Source organism: Ambystoma mexicanum, chromosome 13 (assembly GCF_040938575.1).
Source record: "Ambystoma mexicanum isolate Mex_15411 chromosome 13, UKY_AmexF1_1, whole genome shotgun sequence".
Taxonomy (NCBI): Eukaryota; Metazoa; Chordata; class Amphibia; order Caudata; family Ambystomatidae; genus Ambystoma; species Ambystoma mexicanum.
In genome coordinates this window covers 251,355,344-251,380,962 of record NC_090938.1, presented here as the reverse complement: position 1 = coordinate 251,380,962, position 25,619 = coordinate 251,355,344, and the positions used below count along the sequence as shown (strand labels likewise).

Sequence of the window (25,619 nt, the reverse complement as noted above, 5' to 3'; positions counted from 1 at the left end):
AAACTGGACCTGGTGTGCACTAGGGCACACCTTCTCTACCGTGGTGGAATTTCATAGATGGTATCTCATTGGTGGTTTGGTGTAGAGGCTCAGAATAGACTTACCAGGTCACCTGAAACTGCAATATGGGGAATTGGCTGCATATGTTTTGAACCAGTTCACAATGTTTTGGTGTACCTTACTTTATACCACAGGCGGTTAAAAAAAAAAACTCCTTAGCTCTCTACCTCTCTATGCATGATCACAAGTATTTAGGGCGAACAATAAATAGACCAAAACTCTTGCGGAAAATCTTCATTTACTTGTTAAGCAATTGAGGTTCATTACTAACACAAACGAAATGTGCAATGTGTTCCGCATGACATTTTTTGTAATGCAAAATTGAAAGTGCACATAGTGATATCTCATTTTCTCTTACAGCCATAGCAGATTCTATTCTTCAGGCCGAAACAGTGCTGCTAGCACCTTCACAGTAACTACCTCCCCGCGATACCCTTTATCCCACAATGAACTTCAATTACACTTGGCTGGCAAAACACTGCTATCTATGGCCTTGAAATGTATCATTCACTTTGGCAGAGTTTAAAGCTTCCAGTTTAAATTTGTGAAATTTGCTTCTTGGACGGTGCAGAAAGCCATTTATCTACATTAAGTGTAAAAAGTTGGCCAGCCCGCAGCTGCCCACAATAAGCAAACGCACAACCTCACTTCGTACTTTATTCTCGCCTAAATAATGCTTTAAATATTCTTGCCTGGAGCTTCAGGGAAGGATAGGTTCTGCGTGCCCTTGGTCTGCTGCGCTTGGATTACCCATTCCTTCCTCTGCTGCAGAGTCTCTCGCCACAGGCCGCCCTAGTCAGTGCTTGAACACGGAAGCGCTTATCTGCTTCTCTCCCTTTCTGCAGGAAAGGACCAGCAAACGCACTGCAGCCTCTGAGAGCCAAACCTTCCTTTTCTTTTCTTTCTGCGTTTCCCTTTTTAGGCCTTTCTCTTCAGCCTGCCCCTTCGTGTATGTACCAGAAAGTGTAAGAACTGCCTGCCCCTTAATGATGTTGCATGCCATATTGGACACCGCCTCTGCAAAGCATAAAATAAGCAGTGTTGCATAGCAATTTGCTATGCAATTCTCTAGGTTTGCTAATCAAATTGAAACTTGTGTAGCAAACCTAGCTATTTAATTTACCCTGTTAAATGAAAGCACAGCTCACCCTGCATTCCTATATTGCCCAGGGCTCTCTTCCCCCATCTTTGCTCTGTGCACTGCAAGTTCAAAGGGGCTAATGGAGGGAGTGTGCAGCAGTAATCCTCTGCTCCACTCTTAAGTGTCAAACACATGTGCGGGAGTTCTAGCAATACTTTTCTTTTTTCAAATGCAAACCAGAAGAAAATTTAGAATACTTTTATTTAGCTAACTGTATCCTGTCTGACCAGTATGTGTTACATGTATCTATGCAATTACATTCCTAAAAATGTAAGTTATTACATAATGCATAAGTACAGTATTGCTACTGTAAAACACTACATTGTTTCCATGTTTTACAGTACAATGTAGGTTAGTGTATCTAATAGTGTCAACTAAATTTCATTTTGCTGGGGAAGATGTATCCTATTGACAAGGGAGCACTTTTAAAATGTACATGATCACATGGCCAAATTTTTCATTTCATTTTCATCTTACTGCAAAACCATAGTGTAATTAGCCTCCAGAGCTCACTTTGCTCTATGATAATGATTGCATTATATAGTTGCACCTGCAGGAGTGAGCTGGTCAAACTGTTTTCAGGGCCTTTTTTTAATCCTATCTATTTGTGTCACCATTCATGCAGCTAACCTTTTACATTGTGCAGACACTCATCCAGGGCTCAAAGTTTACTCGCTGCCCACTTTCATAGTAGAGTAGATTCTATGTAGGGTGAGTAGCATTTGCAGGGGATGTTTGAACTTTTAACATTTACTTTGTTTTCAGTAAATGTCAAAGGTTTCAACCTGTAGGTCTAGCAGAATTTTAAAGAATTTGTGAAGCCTGACTCATCTCACCAATGTCTTACTTCTGCGGTGCACACAAATTATGTATTGCTCATTTTATATCTTGAGTACAAATAACTTCTGATGGCATCGAAAATATTAGTACAACATTGCTAATCAAATTGGTTTGATTGCTAATCAAGAACATTTGAATTAGCAAACTGCTAATCTATTTCTATAAACTCCTTTATGTCTTGTCTCTGAAAAGCCAAACCTCTTAGAAGGTTCCAGAAACACATGTTGTTTCCTTTCACTGTTTACCATAGTTTCAGGGCAGCAAACGGATGCGAATGAGATGCATTTCTCTATTCTGGCTTCCTGCTGTAGAACACAGACAACAGAGCTACTTTCAGCAGCGTGACCTTTCACATTCCTCAGCTCACATCTTCATCGCAAAAGCAGGTTTATTTCTTGCATTTTTCAATCAACACCGCACAGCCTGTGCTTGCACCCTCCATGAGTGGGCCAATTTGTACCAATGATCTGCACCAATGGACTGAGCTGCCTTCATATTAGTAGGGCGTTAACTTTAATAGGATAGGGTGTTATTGATAAGTAATTGTTAGTCCTACATTTCATTGCAACTCAGTCCATACTATACCATGGTGTGGTGCACTATGCTATGGTATAACTACCATGCAAAGCCGGGTTCAAACCCCCCCCCCCCCTTTTTTCTTTGTTTTATATAAATTCACAGTACTGGCCCACACCAGAGGCACACACCTCTTGCTGTTGGAGGCAGAGTTTTTGATGAAATTCTGTCCTGGCTGAAATTCGAGTGTCATTTTCCCTACAGCCCCTAGACTTGCAAAGCTACCTGTAATATGTATATGGGGTGTTGCATCTGTTTACACTTGAATAGCAGTGGGGGAGCCAGAGGGTCTTGACAATTAAAGCTACACATGAGCAGAGTCAAAAGACACATAACTGGCTTCCTGCCAGCTCAAAACACAAAACCACAGAGCTCTCAACTTTCTTGTGACCAGGCGTGAAAAGGCCACTCAGTGTTTTATTTTTTTTTTTTTTATTTATTTTTTTTTTTGGTAATGTTTTCCATTTGAAATTCAGTAAAAGGTTCAAATCCCAGAATTTTAAGCAAAACCCAGGATTATCTGGCCACAGGAAACTTGAGAACTCTGAAACCATTTCATGATGTCCTGGTGCCCCATGCTTCATTAGACATACCAATTTTTGCAGGTGGTGTAGAGATAATGCTCATGTCCAAGATCATTCACTTAAGAGATGAAGCTCTGATTTGAAAGAAGACTGCACTACAGGCACTGGACTACATCTTCTCCACTCTATCTGATACAAATATGTGTCAATGTATGGCTTTCAAGAGTTTGAGTAGCAGTAAATGCACCCCAATATAAACCAGCCTTCCAATATATAAATCCTTATGTTGCATATGATTGTTCTACCCCCCCCCCCCACTCCCCTCTGTCCTGACAAAAGTAAAACTGTGGTTAAGTCCCCTGCTTGTCAATTTGACACCAGCATGCATCTTGGTATTATGCTTGAGTTGAAGGAAAATTGGTAGTGGCAAAATAAATAAATAAACTAAACTAGACTGCTAAAAGGGGAGGTTTACCTTGTGACACACTTGCCTTCTTTTGGAAGAGGGCACGTTCTTGGTAGTTTGGTAGTTAACTGGAGCTGGGGAAGAAGAGGGCTTATAAGTACAAATTCGAACAACCAGTTCTTTTACCTAGCTTTAATACTTTGGGGGAGGGGGTTGATCATGGATCATTATCCGGTTGCACTCCCTTCTGCGGTGCATATAAATATCTTATGTAAATCCGCTGCTGAAAATGACTTGTTGCTAGAATCCTTCTCAGTACATCTCCAAAGACAAGTGAGGGCTGCCAACATTGCGAGGTCTTAATGCCATAGGGCCTGTTCTTGGTGGAGAGAAGGTGAGGGATTGAATAATTTGAAACTCCAGCCTAGTTTCAGATATCCAGTCTGACTATCCTACCACTACCAGATAACCTACATCCTTAGAGCAATGGTACCAGTTAGCTCATGTGTTGACAGTGGCTGTCTAGCCACCTTAAGCAGTGCCACACACACACTCTGCTGCTTGACCATAATGGAGGAATTAAAAATGTAAAAATCAAAAACCATACATGGTTTACACACCACTATTTGGTGTACTCTTGTTGGCCACTAATAATGCTTTGCAAGGAATACCCACGGGGGCCAAACAACCCCCTGCCCTCACCAGCCTTAATTCTTTTAGAATTTGGACAGGTATCTAAAGGAGTTAACCATCGATCACCGTTCCATTGCTTGTTTGGTATATTGCTATCGTAACCTGTGCACTCTTTCTCTGCCATTACAAGCCTATTATACAAAAGGTTAGAAGGTATTTGGAATAGGGTGACAAGATTTTGCGAAGCAAAAACCTGGACAATTTTGCAAAGGGAGATCAAAGGTGGAGGCCTAAAATATGTCCAATCAGATTGGTGAAGACAATAGAATTATAGGTACATAAGAGTATGCTACATTGCATCAGTTTTGAAGTATCTTTGGCTACTTTTGGTGTCCATTTTAGGGTTCTTGCAGCAACTCTTTCAATAGTTGAAACCTTTTCATGGAGTTTTGTCAGGGGAATCTTTTTTTGCAGAGGATTGGCGTGTACTAATGATGATGATGAATACAGATGGTAGCACTAGATGTAAATCACTTGTATTTCTTCCTCTCCCTAAACCTATTCTTCATTTTATAAGTGTCTAATTTCTTCCCTTCTCCATCATATAATTTGCTATGCTCTATTGTCTCCATTAATTATCCACACTGAGTTGTATCACTTATTTGCAGAATTTAGTTTCTTTTGAGCCAGCTGTCTTCTTTCTGTCAGCAATAAGAGCAGCTCATGTTAGTCTCTCCCCTGCATGAGATTTTCACTACACCTGGAATATGTCCTGCAGCCACTGTTTATCTGAGAAGTTGACCTATCTAGATTCAGCTTAATCCTTTCTAAAACTGATTGACTGTTTTGCAGGAGCTTGATGGGACATGGTGTGAAGGGGGAAAAAAAAAAGAAAAACGGTGGCGTCCTCAAACCCCTTCCAAAACCAAGATGTCTAGTCACCCTACATTTGATGGGATACTTTTCCTTTACAAATCTAATTTATGGATGCACGATTTGATGGCACCGGATTAATTACGTTTTCGAATTACCATAATTGTGGCACTTTTGTATGTGCTTTTTTTCTAATCTGCTTCTTTGGTGCTTCCTTCCAGGTATGCGTATGAAGAATACAAACAGACCTCTGACTGGCTCCTGGCGCACACAAAACACCGGCCTACGGTGGCTATTATCTGCGGCTCTGGGCTCGGGAATCTGGCAAACCTGCTGAAAGACGAAGTGACTTTTAAATATGAGGACATTCCTAATTTCCCCAGAAGCACAGGTAGTGTAGTCTGTTTCTTTCCCACATAGTTTGTGTATGGTATCTGATGGATTTGCACCTGTTCTGGGAGGGGGAAAAGGAGTTAATCACAATTAAGTAAACCAGGCCTAGATTTTACAGTTTTCTTCTAAATGCTTGATTGGGAAACCTGTATGGACCTGGCCCCTCCACGGCAAGAGGGAGAGTTCTATACCTTTTGCTGTCGGAGCAGCATGCAGTTGTGATCATTGAGCAAGAAGGATTTATCTCTGGGATATACGGAATGTTGGTATCATGTGCCGTGACATTAATTCCTGCTGGTCAGTCCTTACGTTTTTGGGTAGATCAATAATAAAAAGATCTCACACTAGAGATTGATTTTTGTTCTCATGGGGAGTCGCAACCCATGATGTGCCTGCATATGCTACAGTGTTCGTGCTGCAGAATCGAACTAGCCTCCTTCAAGGAGTATTCTTCTTTGAAGGGGACCCGCTTCTTGGTTTAGGAAGCTGAATATGGGAAAGGTGATAGATCACGCTCTAAGTAGCCATAGTGTCGGGATGGCAGAACCTTTGCACAACTTCTATATTTTTAGATACTCCTTTCTTGTAGTTGGAGATCCACGTGTTCTATTCAAGAGAACTGTTCTTGTGAGACAAAAACCCTGTCCTGAAAGAATAACCTGCATGAAACTGGAGAAAAACCTTTATTGTAGCGTTTTGTGGAGCATTCGTGGTGTCCTCCTGTTACTTTTCAGGAGGCTTGTATTTGTTACGCTAGTACAAATTTAGCCCCGCAGAGCACTGGGATTGTTGGTTTGAAGCAGAATGTACTCACAATTACGTTGTGGCATTAAGGTGCTGAAGGGTCTAGTTGAATCCTTTGATAGGAAGGGTATGCTTCATGACCCTGCCAAACTGTTAGAAGGTACGGATGCAGGTGGTTTGCTGAGTCCGAGCAGGTCCCCATGGGGAGTTTGTAATCTCGCTCCTATTATTTTTATACATTATTATAGGGTAAATGGCTCTTGGTGCTGGAAGTGCAAACTGGCTATGAAGAGATTCTGGAGGGAGATGCAGTGGATTTGTGAGGGACCTTCTAGTAAATTAGAGTAATTTAATAAAATGTTTTGTTCTTTGAAGATCCTTGGGAAGCCTTGCGTAGCTTTCACAGTTGGTAAATGTCGTTAGAAGGGTGCTGGCTCAGCAGATTCTGTCCTCCTAATCTTGGACCAGCTCAAGCCTGGATTGTATTTTGGGTATCTGTGCTAGTTTATCAACTAAACCAGATTCTATGGTCAAATGACGAAATGCCTGCACTGAAAGATTTCTAGCTGGTGATCCTGTGCTTTGTGTAGATGTGGCACTCTCTGACAAACACGTGAGAAGCCCTTGTTAGGCCGGAGTGTGGAGTGATGAGGGTTTGGGAGGGCATGCAGATATTTGCTGATTCCTGAGGATGATCTTGTCTCTGTTCATTGCAGTACCTGGCCATGCTGGCAAGCTGGTGTTCGGTAACTTGAATGGCAAACCATGCGTTTGTATGCAGGGAAGATTTCACATGTACGAGGGTTACCCTATGTGGAAGGTAAGTGCACCCACTGCTCAAGTATGTTGTCTTTCCAGGGATTTGCAGCGTGTTATGCCAACATTCGAAAGAGGATTCCCCATCTTTCTTCCATTGCAGATGAAAAGAGAAATTGGTCCCAACATTTAAAAGTTAACTTAAATGGCCTTCAGAGTTTCTATTAGGAATGTTACGGCGGGTGACGCGTCAGCCCCTAAAAAAAAAGTTCGACTTTGTGTATAGAAAGATGTGGGAGATTCATCCACACTACTATGTCTCCATAACATTTGTTGTTGCACTGTACATTTGTTGACTTTGCTTGAGGAGATTCTTTTGTCACTTAATGTCATATTTACTATTCAAGCCTGCCGGCAATATGCCTCGTATGTGCCCACAAGCCCAACTTCCAGGCCTCGGCAAAGCAAGCGCGTGTTAGGAGGGTCACGAAAGTGTCCATTTGGCACGCAAGCATGGGCAATAATTCTGTTAGCACCTGCCCGCATGCTAAGGCAGGTGTTGGGCCTCCTGCCTGTCCACCAGCACCTTACAGCACTGCCTCCATGAGATGGAAAAGGAGGACATCGCTTCACTGCCTTAGCCGCTAAGTGCCTGTACTTTACTGCTTTGGCTACCCAACAACAATCTTATTTCATACAGTATAGAGGCAGCGGCGCTGGCCGAAGAGGCAACAGTGGCGAGGGATGAAGGAGTGGTTAGGTGAGGATGCTGGTGTGGTCAGGGGTAGGTAACAGTGGGACAGGGTGGCAAGAGAGATGGAAGAGCTTGAGGTGGCTGGGTGAATGTTGGAATCCTGATAGGCATCCGGATCTATTGCTACACTGGTGAATAGTGCCTTGACGCCCTGGATCCTGATAAACTGTCCGATTTCCAACGTTCAGCCCAGAGTGCAAATTGTTGATTAAGACCTGTGATTGTTCAAACACTGTTATTTGCGCTATTAATTTGGTATTCGATTGATGGACACGCTTACCAATAAAGTAATTGTCTGCATTTACTTTGAAGGACATTCATACCTCTGGCTTGTGTTAGGCACTGGGACACTCAGCAAGTTTGTATATGCTGCAAGGTTAGTTTGTGCTCTGGTTTCGTTTCCTTCCAATGCCTTGAACCCGTTACCAGATTGCTTGTCACTCCACCGCTAGACATGGCCACTATGCAAAAGTTGTTTAAAGAGAGCCTTGGAAAGGTATTGCTTAAGGAACACCAAGGTTATGCTCTGTATCTGAGCTAAAGATATTTGAGACACCCTGTGCCAAGCTCTATAATTCTACCCAGGGCACAACCTCAAAATAACCTTTCACCCAACTGAGGCTTGGCATAAACATTGAAAACCAGGTTAAAATTATAGAACCCTGTGAGACTGTATGTTGGAAGATTCTCTAAGAAAGTGAACCCCTCCATTTTCCCTTGGGTGGATCTCTCTTGTGGGTAACTGTCAATCGGCTACAGGACAGTGCCATGAATTGTCATCGACTACATAGGGTGGCGGCCACCGCCCTATAGTTAAGGTGAGTCGGACTCCCATAGGAACCTCGAAAAATAACCTTTGATTCATGCGACAGATTTGGCCAATATTTCTAAGTCGATTAGGGATGCACGGGTGCCCACAGCCTGCAATGTTTGGTAAAGATTTGTTTTATTTAGAAAACAAAAGTTGCGCCCTTCTCCGCACAGCCCAAACCGCTAAACAGATCTGGACCAAGTCCGAAACAACTTGGGCACAAATCGTTTATTGGAGGCCTTTTTGTGGTTTGGGGTTATTCTGTGCAGTAGTTCCTCAAATATTTGACGGAGAAGCTTCTTCTCCAAAAAAAGATGGCTGTATCTCAGGTGAGTTGCCAAAACCAAGATTTCTTTTTTTAGAAATGAAACGGCAGCCATCTTTGTTTTTGCTCGATGCAAGAGATAGCCGCATATCTATATATATCCAAGGTTATCGGAAAATGACACGCAGGAACAAATCCATTTGCAGGTCAAAAAAACATGCACATGCCATCAGTCTAGAGGTTGGGGGAGGTAAGAGGACACCAAGTGACATTTTGGAGTTGGAGGAGATCTAGGGACTGAGTTTGCAACACAAAGCTTTTCTGTAGCCTCGGCTACGGACAGAATAGCCGACATTTGAAAGCAAGCTGCATCACAGAAACGTATGTGTTGTGGGGGGAATGGGAGAGGGCAGGGGAGGTGAGGCCATCACGGGTGTGTGGGGAGCAAGTACAGATTGGGGGGGCACTTGGTGAGGGCTTGGGAAGGGGGCAGGACATTTTCTGCTGTTTTCGCCCCATATTCGCAGCTATAAAATGACTACAGAAGCGGCTATAGAAAAAACGAAAGATATATATTTTTACAGCTACAGTGAAGTTCGGGTTGAAAAATCACTGGGCCAGTGACACGATATCCATGTAGGTGTCCATCCATGCAGTAACTCCATGCAGTAACTGGAACTGACCCTGCTTAGCACCCAATGCAAGGAAGGGGCCAGCCCTCCCAGGCCATGTTGCCTAATAAATTAGCACAAGTTAAAAGACCACTTGGAGCAACATTGCCTTAAGGCGCCTACCCCTTCCTCGCTTTGAAGCTAAGCAGGGTCGGTCCTGGTTGCTGCATTGATGGGGATATGGTCCACAGTCCCTGATGCCATGTGGTTTCTTAGTTTAAATATCTCATAACAAACTAAGAAAACACACAAGGCCTCTGCGTTTTTTTTTTAAAAACTGTCGTCCTGTGAGTTTGCACTCCTGGACATTGGTGCAGTTATTTGCCCCGATTGTGGCTGCTTTTCAGGGCACAAGTAAAGGACACATGTGGATGGACAGCATAACATGTTTTGCAGAGGGCACATGCAACCCTGCTTTTTTTTTTTTTTTTTTTTTTTGGTTGAGGTTAGCAAGCTCGATCTGTTATGTCGTCATTGTGGTCATAGGCTGCGTAACACTGGGCGCTAAGTTAAGGTGGCTTTAGCTGAATTTCAGGGGTTTTTTTTTGCGTTCAGTTCTTACCTTAACATCCCTGCAACTAAAGGTTTTTCCTTGAAAGTTATATACATTTATACTGTCATGAAGACTACAAAAAGTTACCAAATAGTAATAACCTAAAAAGAAGAAAATAATCATGGTTTGGGGAACAAAGAGAAAATGGTATAAAAAAAAGAAAATGCAAGAGTGGGGGGAAAAGGAATGCTAAAACAGTAATTTGCAGGCACCTTGGACACCTTACTGACTCGAACAATTTAGGCAGTCAAACATCAGGGCAGGTTGTGCCTAGTTGGTACGGCTCTGTAAGAAACCTTGAGGCTATGACTTGGTAGTGTGATGGAGAATGCAGTTATTCAACTCCCAACAGGCTGGCTATGGGGGTCTGCAATAGACTGGCTTGGGGTCTGCAATATTTGGCTCTCCAGATGTTTTGGACAGCAACTCCCATCAACCCCAACCAGTATAGCCAATGGTGAGGCATCATGTGAGTTGTAGTCCAAAACATCTGGAAAGCTGCAGAGCCCTGTGCTAGACTGTCTAGACCTCTCAGAATTCATGGATTATTTCCTGAAAGCTTATTCCTTTGCTCGTCATGTCGAGGGCATTTCAGCAAGATGTGTTCAAGATTTTGAATATATTTGATGAGGCACTCTGATTCTGTTGAATCTAGAATGCCCTGTCTTTTTCTTAGCTCGTTTTGATTGTAATTGGTTCATTCTGGCCAACATGAATGCTCTTATAAATTCTGGATTTTTGAGAGGGATTAAAGAACCTTAGAGTTGCGGCTTAGGTCAGATGTTTGCTTCTGGTGAATTCTTTTTGGTTGCACTAATTCCCTTTTCTTGCTTCCAAATGCTTACCTTTTATCCAGCAGTTTTGTTTTTGTCATCTTCGACTGGGGCTGTTTGGTTGCCCTAAACATAGCCAGTGCTGTGAACTGCCTCATTTGGCTACATAATTGCTCTCTATCTTGCCTTTCTTTTGGTCTAAGTGATTCAGACCCACTACCCACCTCCAGTACTGTTGAGGGAGAAGGTAGTCTGAGCTGTATGACTGTTCATGTTTTTGTTTTCCCAGATTCATCTGGGTGACCCCCACAACACTTTGCTTTCCAAGAGACCACCTATATCTCTTCACATAGATTTTGGCAGTAACAATTTCAGGGTGGCATTTCACCATGCCTGGTCCCAAATTGTGAGGAGCAGTCCAATAAGATAAGGTTCACTGCTCTGTTCTTGTCCAGTAACTCCAAGACCAACCGTGCCTCAGATTAATTTTCAACCCCAGGGCTGTTATGCACACATGGATCAGTGTTGTCAGTATGCACAAGAGTCCTAGCCACAACTCTCTACGACATGTCATTCTTTTAGAGTGGTTGAATAAGGCCTTCTATGCATTTCTGCCTACTCCTGTTTCACAGAACTCTTAGGAAATGCACGCTCTTCATCTATTGAGCCATGGGTCTGGTGGTCCCAACCTGGTGTTGCCAGTGTAATTTCTGTATCTTTCAGTTCTCAGACGGCAGGCCCTGATGCTTGATAGCTGTCGGGTCCTGCCCTTGACGTTCTTGGGAGCTGCTGAACCCCACAGACCCACAAAACTGTTGCGCTCTAAACTAACTAAAAACTCAGCTGTGCTCGGAACACCTCTGAGGGAAAGGGGATAAAAAGAAAACCTCAGATTCTGGATCTTCCACTTGAAAATATATCTGCATGGGCGAGAAAGAATAAACAAGATGAGTGGATCTACCTTCCTCAACCACAACCCCCATCAGCCCTCTGAAGTGACACAATACCTGTGGTTCCTCTGATGAAAGCAGAGGGGACATTTCTTATTCTTTTTTCAAACAGTTAACAACATCTGCAAACCAGAACTCTCTGCTTTACTGGATTATAGAATCTTCTGTGATTTAGATATTCTTGTAGAACTCTGCTGAGAATCTAAGCAGCCTTTATAGGATTTCCAAACTTCCAGTCTCAGAACTTAGGTTCTATATTTTAGCTAGAGATTAGATTAGTCTTTTGAGGCTTTTGTGCTACATCACCTGAGCATTAGATAAACCTTTTTAAGAGAAGGGACAAAAAATGTGCTCCTTAACTCAACAATTATTTTCCTATTATTTGCCTATCTTTGCTCTGCAGAGAAATTCCTTGTATTTTCTGGGTTAAAAATAAATTTCAGTCTCGCGCATCCGCACTAGTCAGAATTAAAGTGCTTGTTCTCAGTTGCCGCACGAAAGAATACGCAGCGCATCTCACCTCTACCGTTCCGTCTTGGTTGGAACTGGGTTTCCCTCTCTACGGTGGGCTCACGATGCTTGGACACACCTCTGCTCTTCCTCTTACTTCAGGAGCCGATCGCTGCATCTGGACTGCTCCCTGCCTACTGTGGTGAGACGCAGTGATATCTGCGAACGGCTAGATGAAAAAATAACTAGCATTAAAATAAAAACGTTCTTGTAGACTCAGTTACGTTACCAACGTACTAATTTCACTTGGCAACAACGATATCGGCACACTCTTTTGAGGGTGCGTTGCTGGTGCACGGACCATTCCTGTAGGTAAACTTCTTACGCAAACAAGGCATGTGTAGAAGCAACTCAGTCAAAACCTAGTTAACACATTAGCCAGCTATTTCAATGTGAATGGTAATGTTTATTTATAAAGCGCCTATACGCAAGGCAAATGTTTCAAAGTGCTCAAGGAGTACATTCTGAGACGATAATACTCTGCACAGGCAGAGTAAGTGCATATAATACAATAACAGTTGAGATGCAAAATGGGTCTGACAACGATTCTGCAGTTTTACCAAGTGCAATTAAGGGGTGAAGACATGGGCAAACAGACAGACAATCTTCAGGCACAGTGCATTCGGATCGTGTAAGTGCACGGACGGTTACAGGGAGGGGAAGGTCCAAGTGCACCTAGTCGGTGGAGACTGGGGTAAGTGCAGAGAGAGCCGCTCTCTTGGGTCATTTCTCAAGTGCAGTGAGGGAGAGGCGAGTGCAGGGCCCTGAGGCAAGTGGGAAAGAGGACTGGAGGGGGTGCCAGGGACCTCTGAGACTCTGAAGTACACCAGGCGGCCACTCAGCAAGTTGTAAGAAAAAGGAGGGCGGGGGAGAGAAGGAGCAAATAGCTAGGTTAGCAGGGTAGAGGGAGAGAGAAGGAAGATGAGCAGGGGAAGGTCTTGGGTAGTTTCCAGAACTTAAGGAGATCAGGCTCATGACAGAGGGGGGCGGGGAGGCTATTTCAGAGGGAGGCCCCTGCTGAGGATAAAAGATCTCCCTCCAAATCTCTGTTGGAGAACCGGCTCACTCGGAGAAGGTTGGAGGTAGCTGAGCAGAGGGCTCGGGAGGGACAGTATTTAGGTAGGCAACATTGCAGATAGGTAGGTCCCAGGCCCCAGAAAGCCTTGTGGACAATGCAGAGGGTCTTGAACTTGAACCTTGCAGCCACGGGGAGCCAATGAAGAGATGTCAGCGCCTTAGAGATGCGGTCCCTGTGCTTGAGGCCAAGGATAAGTCTTAGGGTTCCGTTCTGGATGAGTTGCAGAGGACGCAGGGCAGAAGCAGGGAGGTTGAGGAAGAGGCTGTTGCAGTAGTCCAGCCTAGAGAGAACCAGGGGTCTGGAGACAGTGAGCCACTGGGGGAAAGTAGGAGGTGTAGCTGGTAGTTGGACTTTTTAGAGATGTCTGAAAGGTGAGAGAAGGAGAGTGGCGTCGAAGGTGACCCCAAGGTTTTTTTGCCTCACAGGTCGGTGCAGGCGTACCAAGTGAGGCCAGACAGAGTAAAAGTGGGAAGGTGGGAGCAGGGGTCCCAATACAAACTATCTCTATTACTGGCGTTGAGGCAAAGGTAATTTGCAACACACCATGACTGAATAGCGGACAGTCCGATATGAGCGAGGAGAAGGAGAAGGAGAAGGAGGAGGCGGCGGCGGCAGAGGGTAGCCTGAAAGATAGTTGTGTCATCCGTTAAGCACTGCAAGTTAGGGGTGAGTGGCAATCGCACGTGCCAAGGCAGCCATGTAGATGTTGGAAGAACCAGGGGGATAGGTTAGATCCCTGGGGGACGCCATAAGTTAATCGAGCTATAGTCGAGAGAAAGGCTGCGAGTTCCACCTGGGATGGGTGGTCAGAGAGAAAAGCGTTGAACCACACCATATGACCTGCGATTCCCAGGATGTCACAGAGGCGCGTTCACGATGTTGTGGTTAACCATGTCGAAGGCAGAGGAGAGGTCAAGGAGAATGAGGACAGAGGGAGTGTTGGTGTCAAGGTTTGAGAGCAGGTCTTCACGGGTGTTCAGAAGAGCAGTTACTGTGTCTCTGCATGCTCTAAAGCCAGACCGATGGTTGTGGAAGACCCCTAATAGATTCAGTGTGGATGGTCAGCTGAGAGATGGCTAACTTCTCAAGGAGTTTGTCCAGGAAAGGAGTGATAGAGATAGGGCGGTAGTTTGCCGGAATGGAGGGGTCGGCGGAGGGTTTCTTGAGCAGAGGGTGCACACTGGGGTGCTTCAGAACAGTTGAGAAAACTCCAGTGGAAAAAGATTGCAGAGATCAGCCAAGGCTGGGGTGAGGGAGTCCATGGTGTCCTTAATGGTTTTGGAGGGGCAGGGGTCCACCTGTTTGGATGAAGCCTTCATAGACTGGACTTGTCTGGCTACCTCATTTGGTGAGACGGGTGAAGGAGAAGAAAGGGGAAGTGCAGGGGGCCAAGGGAGGTTCCGGTGATTGGTGTATAATGTGGTGTGGAAGGAAGGGAGGGAGGAAAGGATGTCTTGGGTTTTTGTGATGAAGTGTGCAGTCTGGGGTGTGCAAAGGTCCTGGGTGGGGTCTGACAGAAGAGGCTACTGCAGGATTGACCAGTTCCTTACAGGTTTAGGAAAGTTCTGCCATGTTGTGCGGGCTTGAATAAAGTTTTATTTTTATTTTTTGTGTGTGGATGCAGTGTCGATTGCCTTTGAAGGAGGTGGCAGGCCAGTTTGTCAGATGGTTCACCCGACGAATTCCATTTCCGCTCAGCTGCTCTACATTTGCGTTTAAGGACAGCCAGATTGGAGTCGTACCAAGAGTTGCACTTTTTCGAAGGCTTCAGTCGCACCTGCATGACAGGGGCAAAAGTATCAAGAGTGTTGGAGATTGAGGTTATCTAGGGCTGTTTCAGGGTGGGAGTCAGCCGCAGGAATGGGCGGAGGAGAGTAGGTGGAGGCAAATACTGTCACTTTTTTCATGGGTCTATTGACTTTGAAGCCGATAGGCCGTTCCGGGTGTGTTGCTGCAAGAGGAGAGTTTCAGCTGTGTTGAGAGAAGAGTGGTCGGTCCAAGAGAGGTAGTGGGAGGGATAGAGAGAGGGATGTCTGCATCCAGAGTGTGGCCAGCGGTATGAGTGAAGCCTGTAGGATATAGAGGGAGAGAGTCGCATAGGTTTCAGAAAGGTCCTGAGGAGCCAGAGTCCAGATGGATGTTAAGTTCACCCATCAGGAGGTGTTGAGAAGAGTAGGAAAGTAGAGAGAGGAGGCCAGGTCAGCCCATTCCGAGACGAAGGTGGCCATAAGATTTAGGAGGGAGTGAGAGAGTCTGCAAACTAGGCACTCTAATGAGGAGTAGGCCTGAGTAGGGATGATGGATACAGGTTTATATTCTGGGAAGATCAGCACCATTCCCCCACCTGTCGTCTTTGGCCTGGGCGCAGAGAAGATTTTGTAGCCTTCAGAAAGCAGGGTGTCAAAGCTTGTGACAGAGCTATCCTTGAGCCATGTATCCATGATAGCGAGCACGTTAAGATCCATGAGTTCGAGGAGGTTGCAGATGTCAGAAGAGTGTACGAGTGAAACTATTTACTCCTGTTTAAGTATATTTACACTCTGAAAATATTAGGGAGTTCTATAAATCTATCCAATCTATTACAACTGGAAGTTTTCTATTGTCTCTAGCACAGACTTGGCTTTGGATTGGAACAATGTCTTCAGCTCTTCCTGCACATGCTGTATGAAGTCTTCTTCGCCTTCACCATCTTCCTTTTTGCCTTCTTCCTTTTCTTCTTCAAGGCAAATCTTAATGAAACTCATTTTAGAATGTTCAGTCTTGACCTTTGTTCCACCTTCATCCAATCAGGAGTCCATTTTGACCAAGGAAGACCCCAGCACTCTGATTCAGGTCAAGGCCCAAAACAACTTAAAGCAATTAACTATAATGTAAATTGGACTGAATTGCAATGTGGCTCTAGGGTGAATGTAGACTATTGTACATGGTGTCTGTCTGGGAACCTGAGAAGGGGTGTAATGTCCACCCCTCACTAAAATAGCTACACTTAAGAGGCTAGTACTCCACATTTCATTTTTAAGTATTCAGGGGTAACCGTTTAAACAAACCTAGCTAGATGGCTTGTTTCCTGCATATCTTGTATCTAAGGAAAGCCTGTACAAGGAATTCCAGCTCCTCGTAGGATTCAGGCGCTTTACAAAATCAGAGGTAGCATTGGGGCCTTTCAGAGGCATTTCGCATCTCTGAAATGTATGTAGGATAGCTATGAGTGACACTCCACATTTCTGTCTATCTGTAACCATTACTCCTATGCTCCTTCTAGAAAGGGTTAATCTTTTAGCTAGGAAGTTCTATGCATCCTTTGCACTAGGAATTAGTTCTTGTCTGTCATGATTTTCCGGTTATACCAGTTATGCGTTGGGAGAGTGGGGGAGTTTATTAGTAATGCAATAGAAGGGTTAAGGAGGGGGTGATCTGCTTGTGTTGGCCTTTATAATAACATTTAATTTGATAGATTTTCTCCTTGGTTTGGGAGAGAACAGGCCTTTTAACCCTAGATTGAGGGAGTGAGCTAGGAGGCTGATTGTTCTACTAGTCTGTTTGGAAACTTGGCGAGGATCCTAAACTAGTATCCACGTATGGAACCAAAGGAGGGAGGGGGGGAGGGGTCTAACACCCGAATGTTCCCTTATTCATCATGGTAACACACTGTGATTCAGACGATTTTCCTAAGTAATTACTTTCTATGCACCATCATTTTGCTTTTTTTGGGGGTTTTTTGTTGTTGTTGCTTTTGCCCTTTTTCCCAAGTGCTAGTTGCTTTCCAAGTGAAAACAAAACCAATTTTATTCAGTTTCTATGGAATGCAGCTTTTCTTTATAAGTGGTATGGATAACTGGGACCACAGTTAAAGTCACTAGGCCGAGTTGGCTCGGACAAGGACTCCTGTGCTCTGCGATGGAGAGTTTTAGGTATTTCTTTGACTCTATTCCCAGAGTAGGTCAATTTGTAGTTCTTTCTCTTGATTTCTTTAGAGAGGAACAATCTGTGACCTGGTTGGCAGTTTCATGTATCCTCGCTTTTGTACACCAGAACACAGAGTAATAGCCTACCGGTTTCAGTGGTAAAACATTAGTGTCCCCCTTTCATCAGAGCTGTTTCTGGACTAGCACTCACTAATCTATCTGTTTTTCTACAGTATCCCTTGACTGACGGGAGGTATTTAGGGACAGAAAGTTGAATGTAGCACAGTTCCAGGGCTCAGAAAGACTTGCGGATGATGCAGAGGGTGTTCAATTTCATCCTTGCAGCAAGTGTGAGCCAGTTGAGAGATATTCTAGGGCTGGAGAGAATTGGTTCCTGAGCTTGAGGCCAAAGATGAGTCTTGCAGTCTTACTCTGGATTAGTTGAAGAGGGTGGAGGGAGGAAAGAGGCCGATTGAGTAAGAGGCTATTGCAGTAGTCCAGCCTGGAGAGAGCCAGAGCTCTAGAGCCATTGGGTTTCTGGAGGAAGGTGAGGAAAGGGAGAATTCCTTTGAGGTGGTGAAGCTGAAAGTGGGCCTTCTTGGCAAGGTCAGCGATATGAGGTGAGAAGGAGAGGAGTCAAAATGACACCCAGGTTTTCTGCCTCACAAGAGTGTGAAGGGAGGGAGCCCAAGGAGGGCACCCGGAGTATAGGGGGGGGATGAAGGGGGAGGTTCCGATGAGAAGTATCTGTCTTACTGGCATTAGCAGCACACCATGCTTGAATAGCAGTCAGGCAATCAGGAATGAGGAGGTAGAGGACTGAAGCTTAAAGGAGAGACGAGTGTCATGTTCATAACACTGGAAGTTAGGTTAGAAGGTGGAGATTAGGGGGGCAAGGTAAAGGGGGGGGGGGTGGGCCAAGCGATAGAATGGAGCCCCGAGGGACGCCACAAGTAGAGAGTGAGGTAGAGGAGAGCAAAGCATCCATTTGCACCTCGGAGGGCCGATTGAAAAGGAAAGCAGTCAGCCAAGCCAGTGCCCGGTCTGTGATGCCAAGAGTATCATGGAGATTTAGGAGGGTGGCCTGATTGACAGTGTCGAAGGCAGAGGACAGATCAATGGGCATGAGACCAGAAGTTTGGGAGCAAGTTTTCAGAGGTGTTGAGGAGAGCAGTTTCTGTGCCTCTGGCCGCTCTGAAACCAGACTGGTGGTCGTTGAGACAGCCAACGGATTCAGTGTGGTGGATTAGTTGGGAGATGAACAACTTCTCAAGAAGGTTGGCCAAGAAGGCGGTAATGGAGATAGGGCAGTAGTTGGCTGGGCAGGAAGAGTCTGCAGACAGCTTTTCTGGTAGGGGGTGCCCAAGGGAGTGCTTGAGAGGTAATGGGAAGGAGCCAGTTGCAAAGGAGTTATTGTAGAACGCTACAAAAGAGGGGAGCAAGGGCAGCAAGACTGTCCTGGAAGGTTCTAGAGGAGCAGGGAGACACCTGTTTGGCAGAGACTTTTATAGAGCAAACCATCTTGGTGACCTCATCCGGTGCTATGGGTGAGAAGGAGGATAGCAGGAGGCCTGGAGAGATAGGGGCCAAGGGGAGGCCTAAGTGTAGGCAGAGAAAGGAGGGGAGTAGAGGAAAGTCAGGACAGGATGTCCCGGGTTATGGTTGTGAAATGGGAGGCCAAAGCCGTGCAGAGGGCCTGGGAAGGAAGAGAAGTAGAAAATGCAATAGGATTGGCAAGATTGGCCCAGAGATCATACACATTTTTTTTTTTGCTGTTTCATTTTTGTAACTTCTCAATATTCGAATTCTCTTGTGCAGTTTCTGAAATGCCCCGGGGTCCCCGCTCTGCTCTGGCAGACTCACTGGCTTATTGTAGTGTTTCAAGGCTTCCTCGCGCTTATGCAGCGCACATTTGCTGCCAGTTCTCCACTCTGCATGGCTACAATGTCTCTCCAGGCACTCTCGCGGCTCAGCTCCTGCACGCTGGTTTCTTTGCGGCTCCTGGTAAGGTCAGAGCTGCTTCTCTTGGCTGCCGGTTGCCCAGGGACCCTCTTGTGGTTAATGGCGTCTCCACGGCCCGCCTCGCTCGCCCCACATTTCTTTCCTTCTTCTCTGCCGGCGAGCTCTCCCCACGCCACACTAGATGTGCCTCCAGCTTCTGCACAATGGCTCGTTCCTCCAGCCTCTGTCGCCCTTCCCATGAGAGATCACGTCTTCTCCTGAGCCCCTTCTCTCGCCCAGGTTTTTTTCCTCCCATAGTATGTTCACCACGGGTGCTGCTCAGTATCAATTCCTTAATTTTCCTCGTTTCAGTACTTGAGTAGTTATGGGAATTGATGTCCACTCATCTTAACTGAGGATTTAGGTGGATATAGCAATGAATGTCCATTGATAGTTTCTGCTGCGTGATTCTTGTAAGGTCTTGCTTAGTGAGTCTACCGGCGAAGAGGAAGGCGCATTTAACCCAGTAGCCGCCCTTGTGGCGCAAGCCCGCTGGATTCGAGGGCGCTGCTGTGTAACCTGTCCCTGTAGCTCTTTGGTGTGTCCTGGTGAGGCCACGCCCCTTCCTGCAAAGAGGAAGAGGAAGGAGCATTGAAGCCCCAGTAACCCACCCTTGTGGCGCAAGCCCGCTCAAGTCAAGGGCGCTGCTGTCTACACTGTCCCCATGGCTCTTTGGCGCAAGTCCTGGTGAGGTCACACCCCATTCCGGCGAAAAGGAAGGAGCTTTTAAACCCCAGTAACCCGCCCTTGTGGCGCAAGCCCGCTGGTGTCCCGGGCGCTGCCGTCTACGCTGTCAGCGACTGGCTGCAACTGACGTAGGGGAAGTATGCCTCTTGGACCTTTCGGGCGCTTGGCTTTGGTTTGCGGATCCACCATGGCCTGGATGACACACTGGTAAGTATGCCCCTGATCCCCAAAAAAACACTTGTTTTATAAGCCCTGCCGTAATCCACTGGAAGAGGAGCTTGGTGAGTGACTGCGATCTTTTAGTGCTCCAGGGCTTTCCTTTTTACGCCGCTGCCTCGCAACGGTTTTACTACAGACTTGTGTGACTTGTACGACCTGCCTTAAGCTGGAATGATTTTGTTGCTCAGGTGGCATACACAAGCTGAGCTTATTCTTATTTTTACTTTTTCCCTTTTAAGAACTTTTTAGCCGCTGTTGGACTTGTGCTTTTATTTGGACACCCATTTATTATTTTTGTGCCTCTCATTGGTTTTAAGTTTGCATTCAGCATTTTAATAGCCGTTATTTTTATCTTATTCATGTGCCAGTCATTTAATTGCAATAACGGCACTTTGTGCATTAATTATCTCAAACTATATTCTACCTTATTACCCCCAAGATTATTTGTGTGCGTGCAGCATTCTTTGGACTAGAACGTGGCCCTGACCCTTTGCTCTAGGACACTCTTATATTGTGCTGACCTGCATCTGACACTGGCTGTTAACTCTGAAACTGAGTGCATATTGATCCCACTGTGAACTCTTATTCTTACTTTTTACCCTGCATACGACAATCCGGTAGTAGGACATTGTGGAGATTATGTGCTGGGACTGTTGTGGGTCAAGTATAGCCTATATAAAAACGGTATCTCCCGGAATAAGGGACCTGGCACTGGGATGAGTAGAGAAACGTTGCCTGCAGAAGTGTTCTGATTCTTAACTCTTAGCTTGTTGTATCTGAGCACAGGGTTTACTATTATTAGAGCTGGTTAAATCTTTGGATATTTTGGTTAGGCAGTCTTGCAGTGGTGAAAAGGAAAGCGGGCAAACCTCTATCCCCAGGTGCAGGAGTAGGACAGAGGAAGCTGTTTAAGCTGTTCCAACCAATAGACAAGGTGAATATTCTCATCTCTGAAATTAAATATTTATTGGGGGAGTGGTGGTTTCCGATACTGCAATTGTAACTGTAAATGACAGGCTAAACTCATGTAATAGTGCCAGCTCTGAGCTTATTGGTCCCTGTTTTGAAACATCCTATATTAAAAAATTGCAGTGTTAGTCCTAATAAGATCCAATTGGTAACTATACAGGTCGATTTTCCCCTTGTCCCTGATTCCGGTGCTGCTGGTGCCACAGGGGCGCGACCTTGTGGCCCAAGCCTAAGGAGGATGGATAAAAGTATGCACCCATTGGAGGCATTTAAAGTGGCAACCCTTCCAGCCCCCTCGCCCAAATAGCAGGTAGAATATGTACAATCCCAGCTCTAAAGTTGAAAGGTAGGCTGGGGCATTACCCTATTGAATAGCATAGCCCTCCGGTCCCTCAGCAGAAACCTGCTAATGCATTGACACCAGTGGTATTAGAACTGCCAAATATGATCCGGGCGAAGGAAGGAGGAGAGATGGATAAGGTGGTATCCCCCTGCCAGGGTGAGCTGCCTGTAAATGAGTTGTGCTGCACATATATGGCTGAGAAACCGAGTGATATGATCGTGCAGGGCCCCTAAGGAAACCTGGTGCAGCTTGCAGTCACCAAAGATCCCCACAATTAGCGTCATTAATCGTTTTGATGGACTGAGCAGGGAGGTGGATCTTGAGGATAACCGTACCCCGTTGGACAAAAGTTGTGAAAAAGCATAGGAGAAAGAGAGACCCAACGCCAAATTAACATGTCACTGCATAAAGGCAAAAAGGGGTAATCCTGCAAGGAGGGTAGATGGGGAGGATGTTGGGACAGGTGATCTGACAGATGTCGGCTACTATAATTTCCAGTGTGAAATGCTGGCTGTCCTCTCAAACATAATGGCAGAGGTAACTCAGTTAAACAAAGTGGTCGTCAAATTGACGAAGCAGATTGAGATTGGTGGGACTAGATCAGATTTAAGCAGTGCATTGAACCTGAACGACCCTGTATGCTGTAAGCCGGGGCAAATCCGCTACCTGGCCTGCAGATCCGCAGGAATAAGGCTATAGATCAAAGGCCTTAGATGGGGCCAATTCTGCGACCAACCCTCGGGGACCCAGACATGGAAAGCATTCTAAAGAGTATACTACTCCCCATGGTCCCACTGCTGGCCTGTTGCATCCTGTGTCAGCCATCCCTAGTGACTTTATTTATCGAAGTAAAAATGTGTACCCCAGGCACAGCTCAGTGGGCTCCCTAACTGTGCAGTGCACCGAGCAAGCCTAGGGCAAGGGGCTGTAAATCAGCAATTTGTGAAGATATTCTGTATGCTGTATGGGGTAGAATGCCGGATAGAGACAGACTTTATCCAATTTACATCGAAGGACCCCCGATTTGGTGGAGGGCTTGCTGTCAATGAGAATGAGAACACACTCCCACAGTCCTATTTCAATTCGCCCTGTAGCCCCATCTCAAGCTCTTTGTATAGGAAGTATATATAACTGGGCTGGTGCACCCTTCCCATCTGCCTTCTCGAACGGGGAGGGGGATGGATGGGGTTGAATGACATATTGGCTGTTTGAGGGATCCCTTAGCTCCCTTCGGTGATGTCATTCAGACTGAGGGAAGAGGAAAGCATACTAATTGAAAAATACTTTCCTAGAATGTGGCCAGAGTCAATCGGTTATCGCAAGACTCTGACTGGGTGTGTTTTCTTCATTGTTACCAATTAGAATGTCCAAGAAATATGGGCAACTGAACCTCTTGTGGTGCAGGGGTTCAGCTCTCGCAACATAAACATGCTTAAAGGCCTTAGAGGTAGGCCTAAAGAAGGACTGGCCATTCTAGTTAAGCCTGATTACGATGTGCTCTCTGAGATGATTCCCACTGGGACTGGGTATCTTATGTGTTTAAAACCGACAGCAGTGATGGGGCATGTTTGCTGGTATTTAACATCTATAACCGAGTCGGTGGCAAAGATATAGTGGGCCTGAAAGCTATGAGTCCCTCGTTAAGGGGTTGGAGCTATCACCAGTAATCCCCCCCCCTATAGTACAGGTTCAGTACAAGCCTGTGGAGGCTCTTGATGGTCTCTGGGATGATCAAGGTGCATCATATGGGATTCCATTATTTGAGACCGCTAGACCGGCCAGATCTCACCTGGCTGCTCTGGAAGTAGCTAGGATGTTTGAGCTTGGCTTAAGATCATGCAATGGGAGAATATTAACCCGATAAGCCACAGAACTTCACCTTTGTAAGTCATCCGGGATCTTGTATTGACTACATCGCAATCCGTATGCTAGATTAGTCTAGGGTTGATATGAAGGTGATGTCATGCAGTGAGACCAATCGCTACCCGCTGAGCTGCACTGTCTCTCGATAAACTCTGGAGTAATAACAAGCGAGGCTCGAGGGTTGGGAGTCCTTTTTTTCTCAACAAGATTGCAGCCATCCGTCAGAACATTAGCAACTCTGTTGGGCAGTCTGCCCCTTTGTCCTCTTCTGGTTTTCCGACTATGCCCAATTCTACTTGGTCTGTTTTCCCTACTTTTTCTGACAAGGATGTTCTTGCGGCTATTCATCAGCTTAAATCTGCGTTGCCTTCTGACCCTATCCCTCTTGCCTTTCCTAAGGAGATCTCGGGGTTGGGGGTGGGGAGGGGGGGGTTTGGGAGGGCGGATATTGTCTCATTGATCACATCGGAAATTAATACTTTCTTTTGTGCTGGATATATCCCCAGTGCTTTGAAACATGCGCTTGTGATCCCTCTGCTCAAGAAGCCTTCTCTTGATCGCTCTGTGCTCTCGAAGTTTCGACCAATTTCACTTCTCCTTTTCTTATGAAGTTGTTGGAGTCTTTTGTCTCTCCTCTGCATTCATTTCTTGAATCCTCTGGTTTCTTTGACTCTTTCCAGTCAGGGTTCCACCCTGAAGGAGGTACCGAATCAGTCCTCACTTCTGTGTTGGATGATCTTGTCTGCCTGGTTGATCAGGGTGGTGTCGGAGCACTGATTTTGTTAGATCTATCTACTGCTTTCAACACTGTTGACATCCCACCCTGATCTCCCGGCGGCGGGTCTGTCTGGCCATGTTCTGGCCTGGTACTCTGCCTGTCTGTTTCTCTCCCCCCTTTCTGTTCTAAACCTGTTCCATTAGCCTCTGCACTGTCACCTACACTATTTAAATCTATATTAGGCCACCTCTCCGCCTTATCCAGTCCCATGGCTTCCGGTATTACTCTTATGCCGATGACACGCAAATCATGGTCCATCTGGACCTTACGGGGCCTTGTACTGCTGCACGGCTTAGGAGTTGCCTTGAATACTTGGGTTCCTGGATGGCTGCGAACTGGCTGAAACTTAATGGTGATAAAACGGAGGTTCTTGTTGTTGGCACCTCCTGCCCTCTGTCTTTCTGGACGGCTGATTACTGGCCTACTTCCTTGGGTCTTTTCCCCATGCCCACCGCCTCTGTTAAAAATCTTGGTGAAACCTCTACCCCTTCATTGGCTATGTGTGACCAGGTTGCCTCAGTCTGTAAATCTGGGCACTTTAAATAAAAAAATCCTACGGAAAGTTCTTTCATTCCTGTCCAATCTCAGGCTCCTGTTGTTGCGGCTCTTGCTCTCAGCACCATCGACTGTTGTAATGCGCTTTATCTTGGTCAGCCTTGCTATCTTATGCAAAGTCTTCAACTTCTCCAGAATGCTGCAGCCAGGTCTGTACTTCACCTCCCGATGGGTGCGCATATGTCCCCCCCTGCTTCCGCTTCACTGGCTTTCTGTCAAAGCATGTTCTTTTTAAATCTCTTAGCATTGTGAATCGAGCCCTTTTATAAAAAGGGTGCAGAATATTTGCAGGCCACATTTTTTCCTTATGTTACGTGTCGCTCACTTCATTCATAACCTGCTATCGTGATTCAGGTTCCCCAGGTCAGACTTTACTGTATGGATGGCCACGCCTTCTCAGTGGCTGCAGCCAAGGCCTGGAACTCTCTCCCTCACCTTTTGCGTGCCCCCTCTGAGCACCTCTTTCGTTGTTCCCTAAACTCTTTTGTTCTGAATCTTTCTCCTGCTCTTTTCTTATCCTGTCTGTGAGCGCCATGATGCCCTAGCGTGAACGTGCGCTTTAACATAACATATTATGGTCTCAGGTTTGGCTAAGGGGGCAATAAAGTGGGCTTCTCTTTATCTCCACTCAATTGAACCTACAATTCGACTGTATAATTGAGCATATTGAGGGAATCTGTTCGAACCGTGAAATACTTAGCGAAGTTGAAGAGCTGTACATGAGTATGACAAAGGCCTTGTACCCTTTCTTCATCAAATGAACTGGGAATGTAAAAAAAAACAGGGACTGGGTAACTGGGGGTGGTTTGACTGTACAACAGCTAAAAACGAACTTGCAAAATATCTAAAGAAGAAAAGAAAGATCGACAAACTACATCTAAGGAACTTGAGGGCTCCCTACAAGGCAGTGCAGGAAAAGAAAAAGGCTGAATTTAATAAGACAATATGGCATGATCTCCTAACCGGCTGTAGAAATGGAGATCAGATC

General features: G+C 45.6%; 1 protein-coding gene across 2 annotated transcripts in view; it reads left to right on the top strand.

Annotated features, from left to right (window-relative positions):
* The window catches only part of PNP (purine nucleoside phosphorylase), a 379,606-nt gene that overhangs the window by 167,871 nt on the left and 186,116 nt on the right, over positions 1–25,619 (top strand). For both annotated transcript variants that reach the window (XM_069633728.1, XM_069633727.1), the window contains 2 exons: positions 5,275–5,444; positions 6,907–7,010. In XM_069633728.1, the coding sequence (XP_069489829.1) occupies positions 5,275–5,444; positions 6,907–7,010 (274 nt within the window). The remainder of the gene's footprint in view (positions 1–5,274; positions 5,445–6,906; positions 7,011–25,619) is intronic.